The sequence below is a fragment of the Notolabrus celidotus genome, chromosome 2 (genome assembly GCF_009762535.1).
Source record: "Notolabrus celidotus isolate fNotCel1 chromosome 2, fNotCel1.pri, whole genome shotgun sequence".
In the NCBI taxonomy this organism is placed as follows: domain Eukaryota; kingdom Metazoa; phylum Chordata; class Actinopteri; order Labriformes; family Labridae; genus Notolabrus; species Notolabrus celidotus.
The window spans coordinates 34057929-34079077 of NC_048273.1; the positions used below are offsets into that span (position 1 = coordinate 34057929).

Genomic DNA, 21149 nt, shown 5'->3' on the forward strand with positions numbered 1-21149 from the left:
CAAACTTTAAATCATCTCATTATTAATTGTGCTTAAATAAGGATGTTACAATGAGTCCCATGTAACATGATAACATGTTTACACATTGACGCTGTTCAAGGTCTGATGAAGGGAGAATAAATCAAAATTGGAGACGCCCATACTCAAACAGTTACAGAGATCTTAATGAAATAAATAAATAAATGAAGGGTAACGCCATTCTGCACAAAGCTAACAGAGAACAAATACCCTCACTGACAATTAGAGTTTTGCTATTTATAATAATTCATATAAGCAACAGTATGACCAGGTAAAAAATGCCAAACTAATTACAAAAGAACTTGCTACAGAACATATGGTATCTTTCAAACTAATAGGAGCTTATTAAATGTAAAAGAAAAACAAACTTTAGGAGACAGTCAATCAAACAGTCCAATTAGGATCCTGAACATACCAAATCTCTTACAATACAAGCAAAGCCTGGCATGTAACCTCACAGGGACAAGAACAGGAGGGATCTGATCAGAGTTTAGAAAGTGTTTAATGCAATGTGACATCATTTTGTAATTCTTAAGCCCTACAGATGTTTAGTATAGAATAATTGTAGCCATGTTTGTCATTAAATGCAAAGTCAAATACAACAGACAGGTTTTGAGCAAACTCTTTTTATATTGGATGATTGACTAACCATGTTATCAGAGTAGTGGAAGTTAAGATAAAATATTTAAAGCTCCTGTGAGGAACTTCCTTTTTGTGTCAGTTTCCCACCTCTGTGTATAAAGTAATGCGTCTAACCCACTGGATATTTATAGAATGTACAAAGTGTTTGCATTTCTGCCCATTGTGAGATTTTAAGACAAAAGACCAAAAACTCACTTTAATGACCTCTGTGCCAACTGTTTACACTAAGTCAGCCAGCAGAGGGAGCTCTAAATCAGTTGGCTTCACAGTCAGTGAAAATGAATGGCGTACACTATAAAATACAACATATAGTCTTCCCTCTTGGCCTGGACTCTCTTGTTTAGAGATTTTGGATCGCACAGTGGTTACAAGCATTAACACTTACAATACAGAAACAGTTAGTATTCTTGTGTATGATCTTGTTTGCTTTTGTAGGCCATACAAAAGGCATCACTGTTAATATCATTCTGTCTTACAATGAGCTAAAAAATAGCTAAAAATAAGGAGCTTTAACCATAAGTATGCTGTATGTATCAGCTTTATGCAACATGAGATAAAAAGGCAGCATATAAGTGGAAAAAAAGAGGACCTAAAGTCAATCCCTAAGGCACAAGTCAAAGGTGCAGAATGAAGGAAGTCTAATGAACAAAAGTATCATCACAGTTATGAATTAGTTTAAGATATTGTGTCTCTTTAATCAGATTTTCTTCATCAACAAGGCAGTGTTTTATGTTTTGTATCAAAGAACAAGAAGCAGTGTTTCCATAATACCATATTTGTGTGGGCTTTGTTGTATGTAAGGATGAAATATAATTTTGAGAGAGAAAAACAAGAAATCCATCAACCACAATAACATCTGACAAACAAAAACACACTTTGCTCAATTAGTCTGTTGCCCTGAATTTTTTTTTGGTTTCTGTGTCACCTTTCAGCATCGCACTGTGACGCTCCATCGCTGTCTGCTCTGCTTCTTGCAGCAGCTGCTGTTGTCTTCGCCCACCCCCCCCCCCCCCCCCCCCCCCCCCCCCCCCCTTTTTCCCAACCCCCTCAAAATCACCTTTTCTTTTCAAATCAAGTTCAACATCTGGAGGAGAGGGAAGTCCCTGAAACTGCTTTTGTTCTCTGCGTCAGAACAGATTTTAGACGGGGTGAGGCACGACTTGGGGCAGCTGTGATGATTCGTCCTAAATAGGGGGCTTTTTGTCTGTAGCGACCTAAGGAGGACTTTGGGAGCTTCTGTCTTCATTAACAGAATTAGGATTTCTACATCTGTTTTTCGTTTGCTGTCCAGATCCACTGCACTGTTATTCCTTTAGTGCATTAACTTTTCAAAAAGTCAAGCTCAGAACTAATTCAAAATAATGAAGTTGAAAGAAACTACAACAGAAATTCTGATGGCACAATTTTTAATGATATCAGCATAGGTATTGTAATCCAGCTGCACATTCTGACTCTATTCAAGTATGGAATAAACAACAAGGCCCACATTGGATTATGTCAACTTGAGGCCTAAACTCATCTGTGAGCGGAGCAGATCTGTGACAGAATCTGACCAAAAGGGACTAATAACTAGGGGAAAAACACAAACATCAGGGTTGCAGAGCTGTGCGCCGATTGTTTGTTTCCAGTGTGTATCACCCCCTCAGAACACGGGATGCCTTTACATGCAATGTGACAAGACTTCCTCTATTCTTAACTTCTGCTTCTGTGGCTGCTGGGGGTGGAGGAGAGCAGAGTCGGGGGCATGGAGGTTGTTGGTGGTGGGGGTCGTCGGGCTCCTGGCAGTAGCCTGACGGAGGAACGTCTGACACAACCTCAGCCTCTCCGCTTCCACGACTGTGTGCCTGCAAGACAGCATGAAGCCATCTGCTAGATCCCCTCCCTACCCCACCCCTCCATCACCAGCACCCCCCAACCCAGAACCCCATACGGATGCTTCTACAACCACTGACAACGCAACAAGCTAATTAGGAGATTTACTGTCCTAATTACACATGCACAGAAGTGTTGCTGGAGATTTCTATTTGGGGCTCAGCTCTGCACACGATTTCCCCTCGATTAAAGGCAAATGTAGCATGTAAAACTCTATGATTGTCTTTTACACCCCTGCCTGATGCTGATTCACAATGACACCCGACAGACAGCTGGAATAGCTGAGGGCCACCTGACTTCTGAGGGCTGTAAGAAAGAGACGTGCTCCAAGCTCCTGCAACCAAAGTGAGAAATGAGTTGTGTGTTGCACTGAGGGGATGCTAGACTGGAGATAACACCCACAGTCCATAACATCCTGGTCTACTTTCTCTGTCAATTAAAAGACAAGCAACAACATGACTACAAAGGCAACAACAAGCCTACAGTATGGAACGTCCAACCCCCACAAACAGCCATTTTCTTTGATATCAAAGTCAGATTTATTGCAAAGCTTTTCAAAAGTTGAATTGTGCCCCAAAGGAGAAACAAAACATGCATCAGATGTATTCTCAGAAAGCAGAAATGACTGCGTTATTTTGAAAAGCCCTCTCCAAAATCCTGCATGATTACATTCTTAAAATATTTAATGTGAACATTGTAAAAATGTATTTTATATTGCTGAACCCAAAGAAGTGTTGTGCAGAAAGCTGGAGTTCCTCAGATAGATTTATGATGTAATAAATACAGTCGTACCTGCAAACTTTACAAAGTTTAATTTGAAAATGTTGTGATCTAAATTTGGTATGCTGCAAAACCAGCACTGACATGCTGTCATCTCACCAAGCAAACAGCTGCAAGGGTTAGCATTAGCGTAGTGTTACTTAATTTTTGCATACTTAATGAAAGAATGGTATCAGATCTATATTTTTCATATTACTTCTTCGACCAAAATCTCTACTTGCAAATTCACAAACTGCCTTTTGAAGGTTTACAAGGATGAAGTTTAACCATCAACTCTGACACTGATACAAACTCCTGAAGTTCAAAGGAACCTTCCTTCATTTCAACCCCTTGTGTTTTTACTGATCCTGACCTCTGCATGGCAAAAGTCTCCTCTGATGGTCGTGTCGTTTGTTTTCGTAGCTCATGGAGGCATCAGTAAAAATTTGAGTCTACTTCATAACCAGTGTTGGGCAACTTACTGAAATTTTCACTAGTCACTACTACCAAAAAGTAACTGAATTACTAACTAAGTTACTGCATTATAAAAATAATTAGTTACTTGGAAAGTAACTTAGTGTTTAGTGTGGCTGTAGCAGTAACTCTTAAATGCCATCTGACACTGTAGCCATTATCACTATGGTGAAAAGCATGTAGGGTCGCCCGCTTCAATGACTTTGAGGACCCTTCAACAGCACAACTTGCAGTCAGTCAATGTAGTCCTCTCTGGCACATTAAAGTGCTAGCAGGGGTTTAAACCATAGACTGTAAATAAAAATGGACAGCGTTGCTCCGCCTCTTCCCATTGTACGGTTCTGAAGCCAAAAAATCCCGCTCCTGGGTGCAGCCATTGTGCAGCCAGAGCCTGTGAAGCCACTGTAACAAGCTCCGCCCTACAGTGTAGCGTCACAAGACGCTGTGTGTCCTGTGAAGTTTCTCTCTACGGCGGCTGTGAATCAAAGGAAACCCGGAAGTAAAACCCCGTTTTTTAAACTCTAATAACTAACGAAAAAGAAACTTTTTAAAAAAAAGAGGCCTTGAACACAAAACAGTCAAATACTAACTACATATCACCACAGCATACGGATGTGAGAAACATTTGTACGACGTGTATTTATTTTTTAAAGTTTGACTGCTCCCCCATTCAAATGAATGGGGGAAACAGATTTTTTTACCTATATTGCAGCCAGCCACCAGGGGGCAGACGCTCTGCTGAAAGCTTCACTTCCAGCCGAGCGAGATGCACCCCTGGTTTAAACCAAGTGGCAACCTCTGGTTTCAAAATATGAAGCCCATGTGGAAGTTTTACAAACTGCAGTTCATCGACTTAAGGCTGGCTGCAGAAACTTCGGAAACGACAAACACAGCAATTAAAAAAAGTATAGAATTTTCTAATATGGTGGTTCAGACGATTTTAAGATCACGAGTTTTGCCCATATAAGGACATGACTGACTTGACTGACAGGCGGAAACATATAGCTGTTGGCTAGGAGGCTCAAACCCTGTCTCTTTACTTCACACTAAGTTTGATTGAGTTCAGCATTTCCAATATGGCTCCCGCCGATGATTGGCTTCAAAACAGCGCTCAGGAGCAGATCGGTGAAGTCACGGATACTACGTCAATTATTTATACAGTCTATGGTTTAAACCTTGGCTGTTCGGATGGAGTAGTCCCTCCTTGGTCAGCTGAGCTAACGTGAGCAGGGCTGGGCTCTCTAGCAACAAGCTTAAAGGAGTGTGTTGTTTGGTTTGGAGCTTTGTGAGATTAGAATTACTCATCCTGACAGTGGACAAAGTTTTTCTTCCTTCACAGAGACTTCGACTCACCTCTATATTCTCCTTGACCTCAAAGAGGGAAAATAATGCTGATATTTCTTCAACAGAAAGCTCACATCTAAATTATGGTCAGACACTTTGTGTGTTGTTTACTTGCTTTTGTGTTGATGTGGATTCAACCTCGCCCCACAGAGTGTGATGATGTTATTCAATTTGAAAAGTAACTAAATACATTACCAGATACTGCAAACAGCAGCAGAGTTTATTTGCTAGTAACACCATAACACAACACTGTTCATCACAAACAACATTTCACTTGAGTTGCCTGCATTTGAGTTCATACTAGGTCATGGAAGATGGTTCAGTTCCAAGCTTTAAATCTATATATATAAATCAATATATCAATAGAAATGTGTTGAATAGTTGAGATAAGCAGTGAGTTGCTGAGGTCTTGGTGTAGCAGTGCACTCAGGTTGCTAACAGGATGAGTTGAACTGCTGCATCTTCTAGTTTTAATGCAGAACTCCAAACTGCATGCTCTTATTTACAAGACTAGGAAACAGTTTCATAATTGTACCATCAAACTCCATGCTCTGATGGAAATTGTGTCTTTCCTCAAGGGATACCTTGTGGTCAAATGAAAGCTGGTACTCCCAGCTAGCAGGGAATGTTCTCACCACACTGGCTAACATTCTCTATAAGTTCTGATTATTTTTCAAGACAAGGTTTGTAGTGTAACATTCAAAGAACATCTCAAGGATGTTTATCGATTTAAATAATGTTCCTATTTTGTCAACTATTAATGAAAGAAGAACATTTTTTCTTTAACATTCAGAAGGTGTTTTGATAATATTCTTTATGTAACAGTTTCCTGAATGTTTTCTATAAAATGTTCCCATAATGTTACTTAATAATGGAAAAAGCAACATGTAAAACATGTTTTCAGGATGTTTCTGACGCCTCAAATCACAAAATGTTTTATTTCAGAATATTTTGGTCATATCTAACTAGAACAAAGATAGAATGTTTTATCTTTAACATTCAGAGGATGTTTTCATAACAATCTTTGGGTCACAGATTATTGAATGTTTTTAGAGTATGTTATCTGAGAACAAATTTTGAACATAAAGAAAACTTCCTGCTGAGAATGTTTCAAGAACATTAGGGCACTGTTGTCACTTAACATTTTATGAATGTTTACCAAACATTTTATTAATGTTTTTATGTTACTAGAGAACATTCCTTGAACACAAATCAAACTTCCAGCTGAAAACATTACAGTAACATTCTCCTTAACATTAACAGAATGTTTTTTTAGAACAGAACATTGCTAGCTGGCACTGCTACTGGTCCAGTCCCCAAAGCAAGCCAGTTCAAGTTTAAGTCACACGGTAAACAGTAGTTTTATTCAAGTGACACAAGATGGCTGTAGCTCAAGTTTGAGTGCTGGATAGAAACTTTGCAACCTACATTTTCTGAGCTAATCACTAAAACTATTAAGACATTTAAAAAAACAAACCAGTAATACCAGTGTGATGGAGTAAGTTTAACAGGGCAAATAAAAGTCGATTATAATAAGGGCTTATGCTGAAAATAAAGTTCAGTCTCTATCACAAGCCTGATCTACTTAAGACCTGGTGCCCTTCTCAGATAGGTTAAGAAGAAATCAAAAGAATATTTCCCAGAATGTCAAACTTTTAGTCACACATTTTTAAAAAGAAGCAGCAGACACAAGGAGATCTAGGATAATTGGGGGAATCGTCATCAGATGTATCTTTCTTTTTACCTCTGCACTGCTCTGCTGTCTTTCTGTCGCCGGCTGAGCAGAGTGGCAGGAAATGTCTGGAAGCCCACAGGGTTCCTAAATATTAATGAACTTTTCCTCACATGGGAATAATGGGAGCTTCCCCGTCTTCTCCTCTCCTTTATGATACTCATTTGTTTAATTAAAAGAGTGTGTTTTAGGGAAATGAGACGCTGTAGAGGAACGCCCTGTGGGGGGTTTCTCAGCAGGATGTGGACAACTGGCATTTAGAAGCTGGGTGACATTGATCAGACCTTAGACCTGATAGAGACTGTATGTTTTTAGATATTTACACATAATAAGATGGCTTATATTTCATTAAGCTGATCTATTACATATACAGGATCTTTTCAGATAATATTTAATAATAAAAGCAACAAATTAAATAAGGCAAGTTTGTCATTTTCTTGGATAACAATCTTTATTTGATGCTGTAAAACAGTCATGAAGCAAGTGGAGAATGAGAGCAGGAGAAATATAGTCCAGCTGCATAAAAACATGGCCTCAGGCAGCTTTTAAATTCAAGGCGCAGAGTCTCTCGTCATTAATAAGAGCGAGGTATCACAGAAGCTCATCTCGTATGTAACAATAACACGAGTAAACAGGACTTCCTTTGGCAAGAATCATCCCAGACTCTCCATTTCTCCCTACTTTCTCCTTTCAGAGTCCAATTCACTTCAAGACACGACATGAATGAGCCCGAGCTTCACTTTGAGCAGATAGAAGACATAGAGCTTTTTTATTTCTGGCATATAACGCTGACAGGTTGGTGGAGAATGCGACCACACTCGAATCCCCTGTTTTAATTGCTTTTCAAGAGCGGTAACAAAGGAGTAATTTAGACCACATACAATAGCATTCTCAGCTGGCCTGCCCTAGTTATTCCAGGAAGAAACTTTTAATTCAAAGTGCTGTGTAGATTAATTTTCTGATATGTTAAACATTGTTCTGCATACTAATTGACACCATTTTTTATTGTGCAAAGCAAGTCTTTTCATGGAGGCATAATTAAAAGGGCTGGCGAGGCTTTTATGGCACACGTTAGAGCAGAAATTAGCCAATTACCATTTCTGTTTGAGGGGAGAAATGACCATCAGTGTGCAGGGCTCTCTTTTATGTGGCCCACTTAATGGTTTTTTAAATCCTCCCCCAAATATTTAGTATTCCAAGCCAAAAGAGAGAGACAGAGAGCAAATTACCAGGCCAATATATCTGTCCTCAGACATAAATTACTGTTAAACACCAACAGAAAGAACATTTCCTCTCATAGTACATCATTTGTTTAGCCTGTTTGGTTGATTTGTTGTGAAGGGAATAAATACCATTCTATTTTTAAATATTCTGCAAACAACAAACCTTTTCATCACATTTAAACAAGTCATAGAGTGCACAAATTTTTTTAGATAGACTCTAAAATATTAAACCTTGGGTTAAACTTTTTTTAACCATAGGTTTAAAATACTAATAGGTTTTAAATACTTATTATGTTATGTTATGTTACTATAGGAAGACTTATTATTACAAACTGAGCTGGAGTCTGATGTATCTGATGTTATTGGCTCACGGAAGTGTATCAGAGGAATGAAGATTATGGAAAAGCATAAAGGTAGGGTGATGGTGCCACCCTGTGGCAGAAATAGATATAGCATGTACAGAGACCATTTCAATTTGGCAGATTTTTAGCAGCTTCTAAAAGCATCTATAAATAGACCTCTTCAAAGAAACTCTTGTCAGTTTGGCTCAGTGGTTAAATCACAAATCCGATGTACAGAGGCTACACTGCAAAAACTCAAAACTTTGTGTTTTTGTCTTATTTCTTGAAAAATAATGTATTGTTAGACTTAAAATAAGCCAAATCTGCCTGACAAGTCTAGACTAGCATCTTATTTTAAAAACATACAAGCAAAAGTTAAGACATGAATTACTACAAATCTATTAATCTACAAATTGTGTTAGAAATGTACTCAATGCAAGGCATTATTCTTATTTCCAGAAACTTGCTAAGAAAATTGTCTTACCCCATTTGCAGCTGTTTTTTAAAAATGTATTACAAGTTATTCATTTAGTTGCTTACTTGAGATTTTGCAAAGTGAAGTCCTGAAAGCGGGTCCAGACTTGATCCGGTTCCTTGCTATGTGTCATTCCTAGGGTTGCAAAATTCCGGGAATTTTCTAAGTTGGAAACATTCCATGGGAATTGATGGGAATAAACAGGAATAAACCAGGAATTTACTAAATTGTAGGTTGGCTCTTAATAGGGAACTTAAATATAGTTGGGGAAAATATATTTTAGTAAGATCCTGACTAAAACAACCAGATTTCATGCAAGTACAGTTGAATATCTATGCAGAGCCATCCTCAACAAGGCTGGACAGTGACACTGAAGAGGAAGAGTCAGAGTTGGATGTTGAGGAAGCGGACATGGAGGATGTTGATGAGACACAGGAAGAGCTCATTGCCTGAAAGGGTTTAACAAAAATGCAGAGGCTCGGCTTGAGAAGCTTGAGGGAAGATGCTTTTTTATTTGCATGTTGAATGGGACTTTGTTGGGATTGCATTTCTGTTAATTTTTGAATGGGTTGGGGGGATGAGTAATATTTAACTTAACATTCATGTTTTTGTTCCTCAATGAAAGAACTGACTGTTCAATGAAACATTTAACGCTTGATTAAGTTCTCCTTACAAATAAATCTGTTTTAATTGTATTGTTTTGTTTTGGATGGATGGATGTCTTCTTATAACAAAACAAATATTTATGCTTGGATATGATACCTTTCCATCAAATTATCATAAATTTCCAGTTAATTCCCATTATTCCCATGGAAAGTTTGCAATTCGGAATATTTCCAAAACTCCCCAGCTAATCTTCCCATGGAAATTTACTGGAAACTTTCCGGAAATTTACTGAAAATTTTCCACCCCTTTGCAACCCTCGTCATTCCTCACTTTTTTTTCCAGTTTCCTGCTCAATAATCTGTCATGCTATCTAAATAAAGGCATAAGAGTAAAATAGAAACTAAATAAACAAACTCTCAAATAAAAAAAAAGTGTTTCAAGTGTTCTACTTTCCCTGCAAGGTTTGATATTGAACAATAACCATTTGCAGTTTGGTTTTGGAAAGCTGGTGTCACTTTCATGCAAGGTTGCAAATAAGAGGACAAAAAGTCTCTGATATGATATAAGATTTGGTTTAATCTGAAAGCTGGCCTGTAATTTTGACAATATGGTTCTGAAGTCAGTCAGGCTTAAAGCTAGTTTTTTTCTTCACCTTCAAGTGAAGCAGGTCACTCAACCCGCCTATTACAGCTCATGTGAGGAGTTTAGAAATGGTTATGAAATAACTTAATTAATATGAAATTTAATACTGAAGCCTCTTCATGTGCAGCAAAGAAAACAAGGTCATCAGTGACAGCATTTCAATCCAGTTTACGGATACTTTCATTGCATGCATTACAGGGAAACAGTATTGACATATTCACACATTTTTGACCTGCGATAAGTTCCTCTGCTGCTTCAACACTCTGTCTGGTGTCTCCTTTGTTCAAGCTGTCACTTCTGTGTAATGTTTATGCAGCCTAGAAATAAGAAGAATTTGGAGTGTTTTCTGAGCACATTTCATGCAGGGCAAGATCATTAAAGAGATACCAGTAAAGTGGGAAGTAAGTTAAAAGTTTGTCACAGGAGATTTAATGATCTTGTATGCCACTAAAATCCATTGAAAACATTCAGAGTTTCATCGAACTATATAACATCTTGTGTATTTATTATACAATCAAAACATATATCTGCATGTCTATAGATCCTTCAATGAGTTAAATATGTTAAAGTCTGTGTAGGCTCAGAGTATTTATGCTGCTGTAGTCACTTTCATCCATCCATCCATTATCTTGACCGCTTATCCCGTTGGGGGTCATGGGGGGCTGGAGCCTATCCCAGCTGGCTTTGGGCGGAAGGCAGGGTACACCCTGGATAGGTGGCCAACCTATCACAGGGGCTAACACAGAGAGACAGACAACCATTCACGCACACATTCACACCTATGGGCAATCTAGAGTGATCAATCAACCTGGTAAGCATGTTTGTGGACTGTGGGAGGAAGCCGGAGTACCTGTAGAGAACCCACGCATGCATGGGGAGAACATGCAAACTCCACACAGAAAGGCACCTGCCCGACCGGGGTTTTCAACCAGGAACCTTCTAGCTGTGAGGCAACGGCGCTGCCCATTGCACCACCATGCAGCCCCTCTGTAGTCACTTATGCTCATTAAATGAAGGGGATAAATTATTCCGAATTTAGGGATAAATCATTTCAGACAAACGTTGAGAAGATGTGCAGGATCAAAGCTTTTCTGGATTTTTGGAATACAGCACACATTTGTGTTGGTTTTCTATCACTCATCTGGAAAGTGGAGAAAAGTGATATTTAAAAAGATAAAAAAAACTTTCTTATCTTCAAATATAACCCAAAAATGATTCCCAATATGTCCCTCTCTGCCTTGTATGTAAAAACTCTGGCTAAGTCTGACTGCTGATTCGTTCAAATCTATTAAAATATGACAACTGAAGGTCTTTGACTAATTGTATAAACATACTCAAAAATAGTTGTCCTCTGAATAGATTTAGATAATTACTTTTTTTTTTTTCTCTGAATCTATTAAATTCTGAATGTTTGCAGTCCCAACTGGTGAACCTACTAACCAACTGCTCAACTCAAATAGGGAGATATTGAATTACTTACATATAAACATGAAGTTGTAAAATAGCTTTGCACAGCTGCCCACAATCCAAAGGGAGATCTGCTCTTCTGCAGATTTGCCACTAGAGGGCACTGTCTGACTGCCTTTGTTTAAATCTAAGGAAGTGAAGAAAACATTTTCCAGTGATTTTCCAGGGTTTAGGAGCAGGATTGTTTTTTATTTATTTAAACTTACTTTTGATTTAGTTGAGCATTTTGTGAAAGTATGAGATGCATTTCTTGTTACGGAATAACACAGAGCAGAGCTGAGTGACTCTCAGCGTGTGAGAAAGTTCCCTTTTCAGGACTTTATGAGAACACTGTTGGCCTGCATGACCCCACAGCTTGTGTTAGATGAACCGTGCTGATACACACTCCTTAGATGTAGCTTGTAAAACGATTCAGCAGCTTCCGAGAGGCATCCAGTCAACAAAAAGCATTGACCACAAGGCAAAGCTGTACATCTGCAAGACATGATAGGTGCTCCTGCTGTGAAAAGGCTCAAGTCTCAGGATAAACATACAGACGGTAGCAGCATATTCTGGAGCTTTAACTTGATTTCTTTGGTCTTTGGTGCTGGCAGAATCAAGCTAATAAACTTCTCTGTGTGCATCATCCAAATCAGCCATGTCCTACTAAGAATCGGGCTAGATCCTGAAATGCAAAAATTCAGAGGGATTCACAGATTGACTGCACATGTTTTAATTGCACTGAAAGGATTGCAGACATTACAACAGTGTGACTCAGAGCTCCTTGCCATAAACACTCACATTAATTCTGATGCTAAATATAGTCCCTGTGTTTGGATAGAAAAGTCCAGATAATCTGATGGAGAACTTTACGGGTATAAAATGATGCATGATTCCTTTGACCACCCTGCCTGCCAACATAAAGCATAACACATGCAAAACATAAGAATCATGGGAAAACTTCTATGAGCTTTGGCAACATCCTAAAAAAACACACTCATATATTGCCTCACTTACAAGCAGTTACTGAAGCCTTGTAATTTTATAGAGAAAAAACACTTCAAAGCAATCCTTGGGGGAGGCTTTTATTTTGAAGGTATAGATTTTTTGGTGATCCTGTATGACATACTTTTAGAGGCTTTTCTTCACATCAGTGCAAAGCATTAATGCTCAAGATATAAAAACATATATATATATATTACCATGTCTAAGATATTTGTGCTAAAGAGACTTAATATGTTACACTATATCCCAGATTTTAAAGTTAAAAGTTGGACTCTCATTTTTATTGTTTATATTTGACCTCTCAAGTCCAAGCAACTTGGTTTAAGTTTGACAGATAATATGGTTGATGGTTTTCATAGTAAACTATTAAAATGCAACAGTGTTTACATTTTCATATAAAGTATTGCATTTCTTAATCAGGGTTCAGTTCAGTTACTGAAACATGTGGAATTAAAACAGCCTCTCTGTCCTTTCACGACCTTAACCCCTTATCTTGTATCTGCATTCATCTTTACATTCTCAGACAGCAAATCACCACAGAGTACACTGAAGTTAAGATTTCATCACAGCATAACACTCGGACCCTGCATAAGTATCCTTGTGATTAATGCATCTGTATGTTGTTGTGCAGGTAGAGAAATCTACACACATCTTTAAGATCCTTTGCCATCTTTTAATCGTGCTTTGTGTCATGCACAACTTCTTCAGGCCATCTTGAGTTCATTGACAACAAATCTTCCTATCAGCTATACAGGGGTGAATGTACACACATTCTCCACTCATGAAGGTTGACAAGCACTGACAGATGAGTGGACAAAGACTCTGTGAAGAGCTGATTCAATAAAAGTAAAAACAACAATGACTCCCATTTGAGGAGGTCATGTCAAGGACTCGGCTAGTCATAAAGTCTAGTCATTGTTTTAGTAGTTGGGATGTTTGGTGTAAATTCATTGTCTTCCTTACATTTATCTGGCAGCCTTTTTTCAAAGTCAACCCTGTGTGCATTGATTTTGCCATAGACTGTGAATAGAATATGTATCTTATACATTTTTATTTTTTATAGTCATATTATATGTATATGTTACAGCTATTTATTTGAACATATATTTTATTTAGTATACATATTTTGTAATATTGTAGATTTTATATACAGTCTATGGTTTAGGAATCACTGAGGAAGGACATTTTTCTCACCTCAGCACCACTTTATCATTAAATAGCTTGAAAGTCCTTCATAATAAGGTTGCACTTCATTCTCTTACAGCACATTACAAAGCTTTTATTTTGAAGGTATGGATTTGTTTTGGAAGAGCGTGGGCAGGGTTTTTCTCACTGCTGCACATTTTGTCACGTGTTGGTTGGTCTGATTTGACCCAAAGTATTTAGAGAAGTGAAAACCTGTCCCAGGTGAACACAAGGCCATGTGTGAGAGAAATTAAAGTTTTAAGTTAATGATTTTTATAAAGTTTGTTAAAGAAAATAGATATTCTTATAAACATATTTTAATACAGTGTATGTATTCTAACACATCTCTGACTGTATATGTTTCATACTCAACTCCAAAAAGTATATATTTTGCACTTTTAAAAACTCAAAAGCAGGGTGAAAAATGACTGTAAAATAAAATACTATTGTGCATTGTTGTGTACATTTCAACATGAAGAATTATTTAAATACCAATCAGAATGAGATGCTTTTTCAGTGAGAAAAACAATGACTTTCCTTTGCTCCTATAGCCGAGTAACCTCATCTTGTACCCCATGAAACGTTTCTTAAACATTGACTCTGAGATTGAATCACAGACGAACACCCTGAGCACCCTTCTAACCGGGTCCTGCACAAACAACCTTCAGTGATCATTTGTCTTTGTATCAATTTACAGGGAGACAAGCCAAAACCTGTTTTAAAAGTCACGTGCCATAGAAAAATCTCTCACCGTTGTATGCATGACCTGCTTTAGTACATCTTTTTTTACACTGATAACGACTATTCCTACAGTACACTAGCCTGCAGCGTGCTTGTTGCAGACTTGTTTAAGAGAAGTCAGTTTTCTAATTAATGAAGATCACAGCCAAGTTTTCACTCATTGCATTTTTCAATGTTTTTGTAGAACCACTAAACGTGACTTAAAGACTACCACTAACAGCTTGGCACATGTTGTAAAATATGTCATCAACACAGCATGTGTGCCAAATGAAGAAATATAGTGCAAAATATATGAGGCTAAGAAATGTTTGTGTGTAACAGAACAGTATATATTATCACTCCAATGACACCATATTGCTCCGAAACCTCTCCAGTGTTTACTTGGATTGGGTTGTGGTAACAATCTAGATCGAACACATAACTCACTTAGCCTAGTTTTGAGCATCCGGTGACCCACTGTCCTTTGGTCTGCTTTATTTTGAATACACACAGTCTACTTTTTAATAGAACACAGTGGTGAATATGATACATTTACTCTCCTTTTTTGAGCTTCTATGCTTTAATATTTTGATTCATATATAATCATCCCCCTGAAATTAAACTGAGTGAAACATATATTTTCTCTCTGCTGTATTTATCTTGACACTAAAGTTAATGGATACTTGGATAATGCTACTTTGAGAATCCCACATGTGAAATTTGGAGCACTGGGCTCAAGTACAACTTTGAGGTACTTGTGCACCTTTAGAATATTAGTTTTTTCAGTTTCTGTATTAAATAATGGTAACAGCTAGTCTGCAGATTCTGAAAACACACATATGCTAACCATATGATGCATAGCTTTGGGTTAAACCAACCAATGTATAAAGTACTTTTATGCCAGCTGGACCAGCTATGAAATTAACAATGAATGTATTTGATTCTTTCTCTAACAGTGCTCTAGCTTTTTAAAAAGCAATTCAATCATTCACTTGTTATAGAATTGTGCATTTTGCAAAGTTCAGCATGTGCATAGTTTGTTTTTAATATGGGTTATGACCATTTTGATCGTGGACAAATTTAAGTGAGTGCATGTATTACTTGTGTGTAAGAATAGGGTTTAATAAGCAAACATGTATTTATCTATGTATTTAGCAATTTTCTCAAAACAGGGCTTTTAATTTCGTTAAAAGTGAAGCATTCTGTTAAAGTGTTTTATATTTCTTAAGATGTAGGATTTGTTATGTACAGTTTAGTAGGAGTAATACGAAGTTGAGTGTATCTCAGAATATAGTTAGGTAAATTAAATAATTGAGGCCACCAATGTTTGACTATTTAGATTTGCTCCAAGTCAATAATTGAAGTACCTTGAACTAGATACATAACTTTGCTTGTATGAAACGTGATTAACATCACTAGAGGGCGCAGCAGTTGTTTACCACACCTTATGGAAATGTCCCTTTCTTTCTGAAAGCAGTTTAATCTATGTTTAAGTGACCAGAGAATCTGTAATGTATCACTAGAACTGATACAGCGTTAGTTCGAGATATAGGACATTGTTTGAGGTCTCTGTCTTTTGTTTTTTTACTCATTGGTGACCGATTGACTTGCCATCTCCTCATCACGGGCTGATCACGTTTCTGTTCGACCAATCAGAAGCGACTCTGACGCTCAGCAGCGCTATAAAACAAGGTGGATGCAGAAGGACGAGTAGGAATGAAAAACAATCGACTCCTTCAAACAGACAAAACGTCTAGAGACTGTTTTAACCTTTTGATATTCTTTTATACTTAACATAAGGTAAGTCATTCTCTGTTGTTACATCTTTGCAGATGTCTGCGGTTGCATGCATTTCGAGCAGGCACATTTGGTTTCCTGTTTGTGTGCTGCTGAAACTTCTCCTTTGTTGTCACCGGTTGGCTCAGACCGTTACATGTTGCCTTTTTATAGGAAATGAAATGAATTCTGTGTAGTTTCATATGATTTCTCCCACCATTCGTCTCGTATTAGCTTTTCTTTACCGTGTTAGTCGGAGCAACAGATGACTCAGTCCTCCTGACAAAGCAATTCATCTGTAGAGCAATTTCTAAGAACAAGAGGTTGTCAACAGAGAAAAACACAGGAGTTAACAAATGTTTGCACCTGGCTTAAAATATTTAAAAAGTGATCGCATATAGAAATAGGAATGATACAATAATGCAGAAATGTGCTTTAAAAAGAGACATAAGGAGAAGAATGCAGACAGCATTTAATGCTGAAGCACTGCTGCTGTTTTTGTTTTGCATGTTTTCCACCTTGCTTAGAGTTGAGGCTGATTTCAAAATGGCTCGTGTTTTTCCATACATTCCTCTGTTATTTATGTGCATTCAGACACAGAGGCTCCTCTGTTTGACACTGACCATCTGTGCTTTTCCTCCACAGGTTTAGGGGTCAAGAAAATGGCCACTTCAGCAAGTTCAAAACTGAACAAAGCTGTTAAACAGCAGTACATGACCCTCCCTCAGGGAGACAAGGTCCAAGCCTTGTACATCTGGATAGATGGATCAGGAGAGGGGCTTCGCTGTAAGACCAAGACACTGGATTTCGAGCCCAAGTCAGTTGAGGGTAAGATCTGGCTCCATTGGATCAATACTACATAAGATACATGGGAGAAAATATCTAGAAGCAGATCATTGATTTTTCTTCTTTTCTTTGTCAGATCTCCCAGAGTGGAACTTTGATGGCTCCAGCACCTACCAGTCTGAGGGCTCCAACAGCGACATGTACCTGATCCCTGCAGCCATGTTCAGGGACCCATTCAGGCAGGACCCCAACAAACTGGTGCTTTGTGAGGTGCTCAAGTACAACCGCAAGCCAGATGGTAAACCAATGAGATAAGATTTCAAATTTCTTTTAGTTAAAGCTACCTTTTAGAATTTGCACTCATACCGGTCATTGTTCCAACAGAGAACAACCTGCGCCACACGTGTAAACAGATCATGAGCATGGTGGAGAACAACCATCCGTGGTTCGGTATGGAGCAGGAGTACACCATACTGGGAACAGATGGGCATCCCTTTGGCTGGCCCTCCAATGGCTTCCCAGGTCCACAGGGTGAGTATCCGGTGTCTGCCTGGTCTCACTGTTTGTTGAAATCTAATACAGCCCAGCTGTGTGTTAATTTGTATTTTCTTTCCACTTGATTAGGCCCTTACTACTGTGGAGTGGGAGCAGACAAGGCGTACGGTCGAGACGTGGTTGAAGCCCACTATAGAGCCTGCCTGTATGCTGGGGTTCAGATCTGTGGAACTAATGCTGAGGTCATGCCAGCTCAGGTATTGTCCGGTTGTCTTTTTTAATTTTTGTATTGCTCTAATAACCCACTCATCATTTAACATCCTGGACATTTGAGTTGTGTAAAATCAGTCACTAATAATGTCTCTGTGTTTCAGTGGGAGTTCCAGATTGGGCCTTGTGAAGGAATCAACATGGGGGACCATCTGTGGGTTGCTCGCTTCATCCTCCACAGAGTGTGTGAGGATTTCGGGGTGATCGCGTCATTCGACCCCAAGCCAATCTCTGGGAACTGGAACGGTGCCGGCTGCCACACCAACTTCAGCACAAAGGCGATGAGAGAGGACGGTGGACTCAAGTAAGAATAAGTTCCCTTTTTTCAGTGTGTTAAATATTGACTTGTTTTTGGTGAGTTGAATCCTAATTGACTCTTTTCTTTATAGGGTCATTGAAGAGTCCATTGACAGGCTGGCAAAGCGACACGGGTATCACATCCGGGCCTACGATCCCAAAGGAGGTCTGGACAATGCCAGAAGACTCACCGGTCACCATGAAACCTCTAACATCGACGAGTTCTCTGCGGGGGTAGCAAACCGGGGTGCCAGCATCCGCATACCTCGTGCTGTGGGCCAAGATAAGAAGGGCTACTTTGAGGACCGCCGGCCATCTGCCAACTGCAACCCTTACATCGTCACAGAGGCTCTGGTGCGCACGTGCCTACTCAAAGAAGAGGGAGATCAACCCACAGAATATAACAAGTGAACATTTTGAGACAAATTGTCATGACCAGTACTGTATTTAGCCTTCAAGACATTATGAATCGATCTGTACTTTTTTGATTTGTCTTTTTTACCTGATGGATGAAATAATAGTCGAGATTCGGTCTTGCAGGAAATTTTATCTTTGGCACAATCACTGCCTTTTTGCCAACACATCTTGTCATCAAAGCTCATAATTTGTATACAACTACAAATTTGTTATGTCTTTAACTTGTACTAGTGCAAGCAATTCTGAGTGCAGCAGGTTTTTGCTGTGGACATTTTTACTACCAAAGGCATCTGAATGTTTGCTCACAGTCTCAGCCTTTTTATCTTGTTTTGCATAGATAAGGTCAATTTGTAAGCCATTATGTTGTAATTGCATGTCTGTTTGTTTTTCAATGTAACTGTCTCTTGTAAAACTTTAATAAATAGCTAACATTTTTATATCTAAATTTTGACTCCAGTTGAATCTCTTATTTTGTATTAATCTTTACGATTAATATTGACAAACTTGCAAAACCAATTTCCATTCATATGATGCAATATCACAAAAATCCTCATTACACTTCCTTTACTCTTAATAATTGTATTAAGAGAGACCAAACATTATTCCACCAATTAGTGTGCAGTAGCAAAAACAATTCTTATTAAAAGACAAACTTCGAGCAGAGCCAGACTTGTTTACAAGCAGCCAACTGCATAGAAGATAATGCAAAAACTCAAAACAAAGCTTTTGTCTTATTTCTGGTGAAATGTCATATCAGACTCAATATAGGCCACATTCAACTTAGACATTCAGAAAAAAATCAAAAGATTTTAAAAGCAAAATATAAGATCTGAATTGCTTGTAATGAGGAGTAAAAAAACGCCAATGGGATGAGCATTTTCTTGACTTAAGACATCCTTATTTCATGGAAGACTGTGTGGTGGAGTAGTTAGCACTGTGGTCTCTCAGTGAGAATGATCCTGGTTCAAATCCGCGATTGGGCAGGTGCTTTTCTGTCTGGAGTTTGTTTGTTCTCCCTGTGCAAGCCTGGATCCTCCCTGGGTGCTCCGGCTTCCTTCCACAGTCCAAAGACCTGCAAACCAGGTTGATTGGTCCCTCTGAAGTACCCATAGGTGTGAGTGTGTGTATGAACATGTTTGGGTCAGACAGTCGGGATAGATGAATGGATTATTTCAAGGAACTTATAGAAAAAAAAACAAGTAAAACCCCATTGGCTATTTTTTAAAAATTATTACAAGCAATTAAAGTCTTATTTTTCACTTTTAATATCTTGAAATTACACGCTGATCTGGATTGTCAGGCGAATGTGGCTTATTTGAAGTCCATTGAGATCACTGAGACCAACACACTTGATCGGTTTGGAATTTTTGCAGTTAAAGACAAGCAGACATACTGGGAGCAACAGAAATACCTCGGGAGACTAATCGAGGCCACGCTGTTATAGTTTAAATATTACTTCTATAGGGGAGCTGGTCTAGCTCATCAGTGGAGCAGGTGCCCCATATACAGAGGCAAAGCCCTGGATGCAACAGTTGCTGGTTCAACTTCCAACCTGCAGTCATTTGATGAATGTCATATCCCTCTCTCTTCCTCTTGTTTCCTGTCTCCGTTCAGCTCTCCTGTCTAACAAAAAGGAAGGCATTAATAAAATAATTACCATTATTATTAGCTAAAAAACCATTATGATTATAATATGAAAGGATGGATAATAACTGCAGCAACCTAAGTCAAGAAAGTGCAAGTCAGCATGTAGTTTTCAGCAACAATCCCCAGGAACCTGCATTAAAAATAGGACAAAAACTAAAAGAAAAACATAAAGTTTGCAACAAGAATAAATGTAACATGAAGGCATACGGATGGAGAGAACGGAAGAGGAGACGGGTCTGTGTCATGTCTCCTGGAAGTCTGACACAGCAGTACAAGTACATGCACATCATACTGTAATAATCCCTAAATGTGACTTGCGTTAAGGTTAAAATGCACTATACTATTTGACAAAGGACCAGCAGAGCATCAACCTTTCACTTATTCAGACTGAGAAATAGGTCAAGTGGACGTCTGAATACAGGAAACGTGATCTCAAACCTTCAAACAAGTTTCCAGACAATCATTCACTGTAAAGCCGGTGACAGCATGCACGTGAGGCCACCGACTTTGCTGACTTCTCACAGTTTGCACATGTGTGCTGGGGGTCAGATAAGTCTATGTGTGTGTGTGTGTGTGTGTGTGTGTGTGTGTAACTGTCATTCTGGTATGCTGCTTTGACACATGCCCTGATAACCTACGGACTAGTTCCCAAAGTAGGACAGAGGTAAAAAAAAAAGGGGTTTTCTCTCTAAAAGTCTATCTTAAGAGCACATGGAGAGAGGTGGCATTGATTTTGAGAAGGTAGTTTACATTTAAATAATGTTTATCATTTACTTCATCATAGTTGAGGTTCACACTTAAGTTCTGGAGACTTCTTGTAGAGCTGATTTTACATTTTTGCTTTATGTTGAACTTTACATACAGATTGTTCACCCCTTTAAAAGTTCTCACCATCATTTCTTGATTGTAGCCTTCACAGTTTGAGTCAGTATTTTAACTGAATGTGGTTCCACTTGCTTTGTCACAACATGTCATGT

At 38.6% G+C, this 21149-nt stretch overlaps 1 protein-coding gene across 1 annotated transcript; it reads left to right on the plus strand.

Annotated features, from left to right (window-relative positions):
- The first annotated feature begins 16153 nt into the window (after positions 1–16153).
- glulb (glutamate-ammonia ligase (glutamine synthase) b) lies at positions 16154–18967 on the plus strand. Its single transcript, XM_034708486.1, has 7 exons — positions 16154–16284; positions 16906–17088; positions 17183–17344; positions 17431–17577; positions 17671–17798; positions 17916–18115; positions 18201–18967. Exons 2-7 carry the CDS (start codon positions 16923–16925, stop codon positions 18517–18519), a joined length of 1122 nt encoding a protein of 373 aa, XP_034564377.1. The 5' UTR covers positions 16154–16284; positions 16906–16922; the 3' UTR covers positions 18520–18967.
- Positions 18968–21149: the final 2182 nt, after the last annotated feature.

Excerpts from the sequence above, each read along its gene's own strand:
- glulb (XM_034708486.1), top strand. The coding sequence starts at position 16,923 with ATGGCCACTTCAGCAAGTTCAAAACTGAACAAAGCTGTTAAACAGCAG. Across the intron at positions 17,089-17,182 it reads CGAGCCCAAGTCAGTTGAGG|ATCTCCCAGAGTGGAACTTT; the intron begins GTAAGATCTGGC and ends TTTCTTTGTCAG. Across the intron at positions 17,345-17,430 it reads GTACAACCGCAAGCCAGATG|AGAACAACCTGCGCCACACG; the intron begins GTAAACCAATGA and ends TTGTTCCAACAG.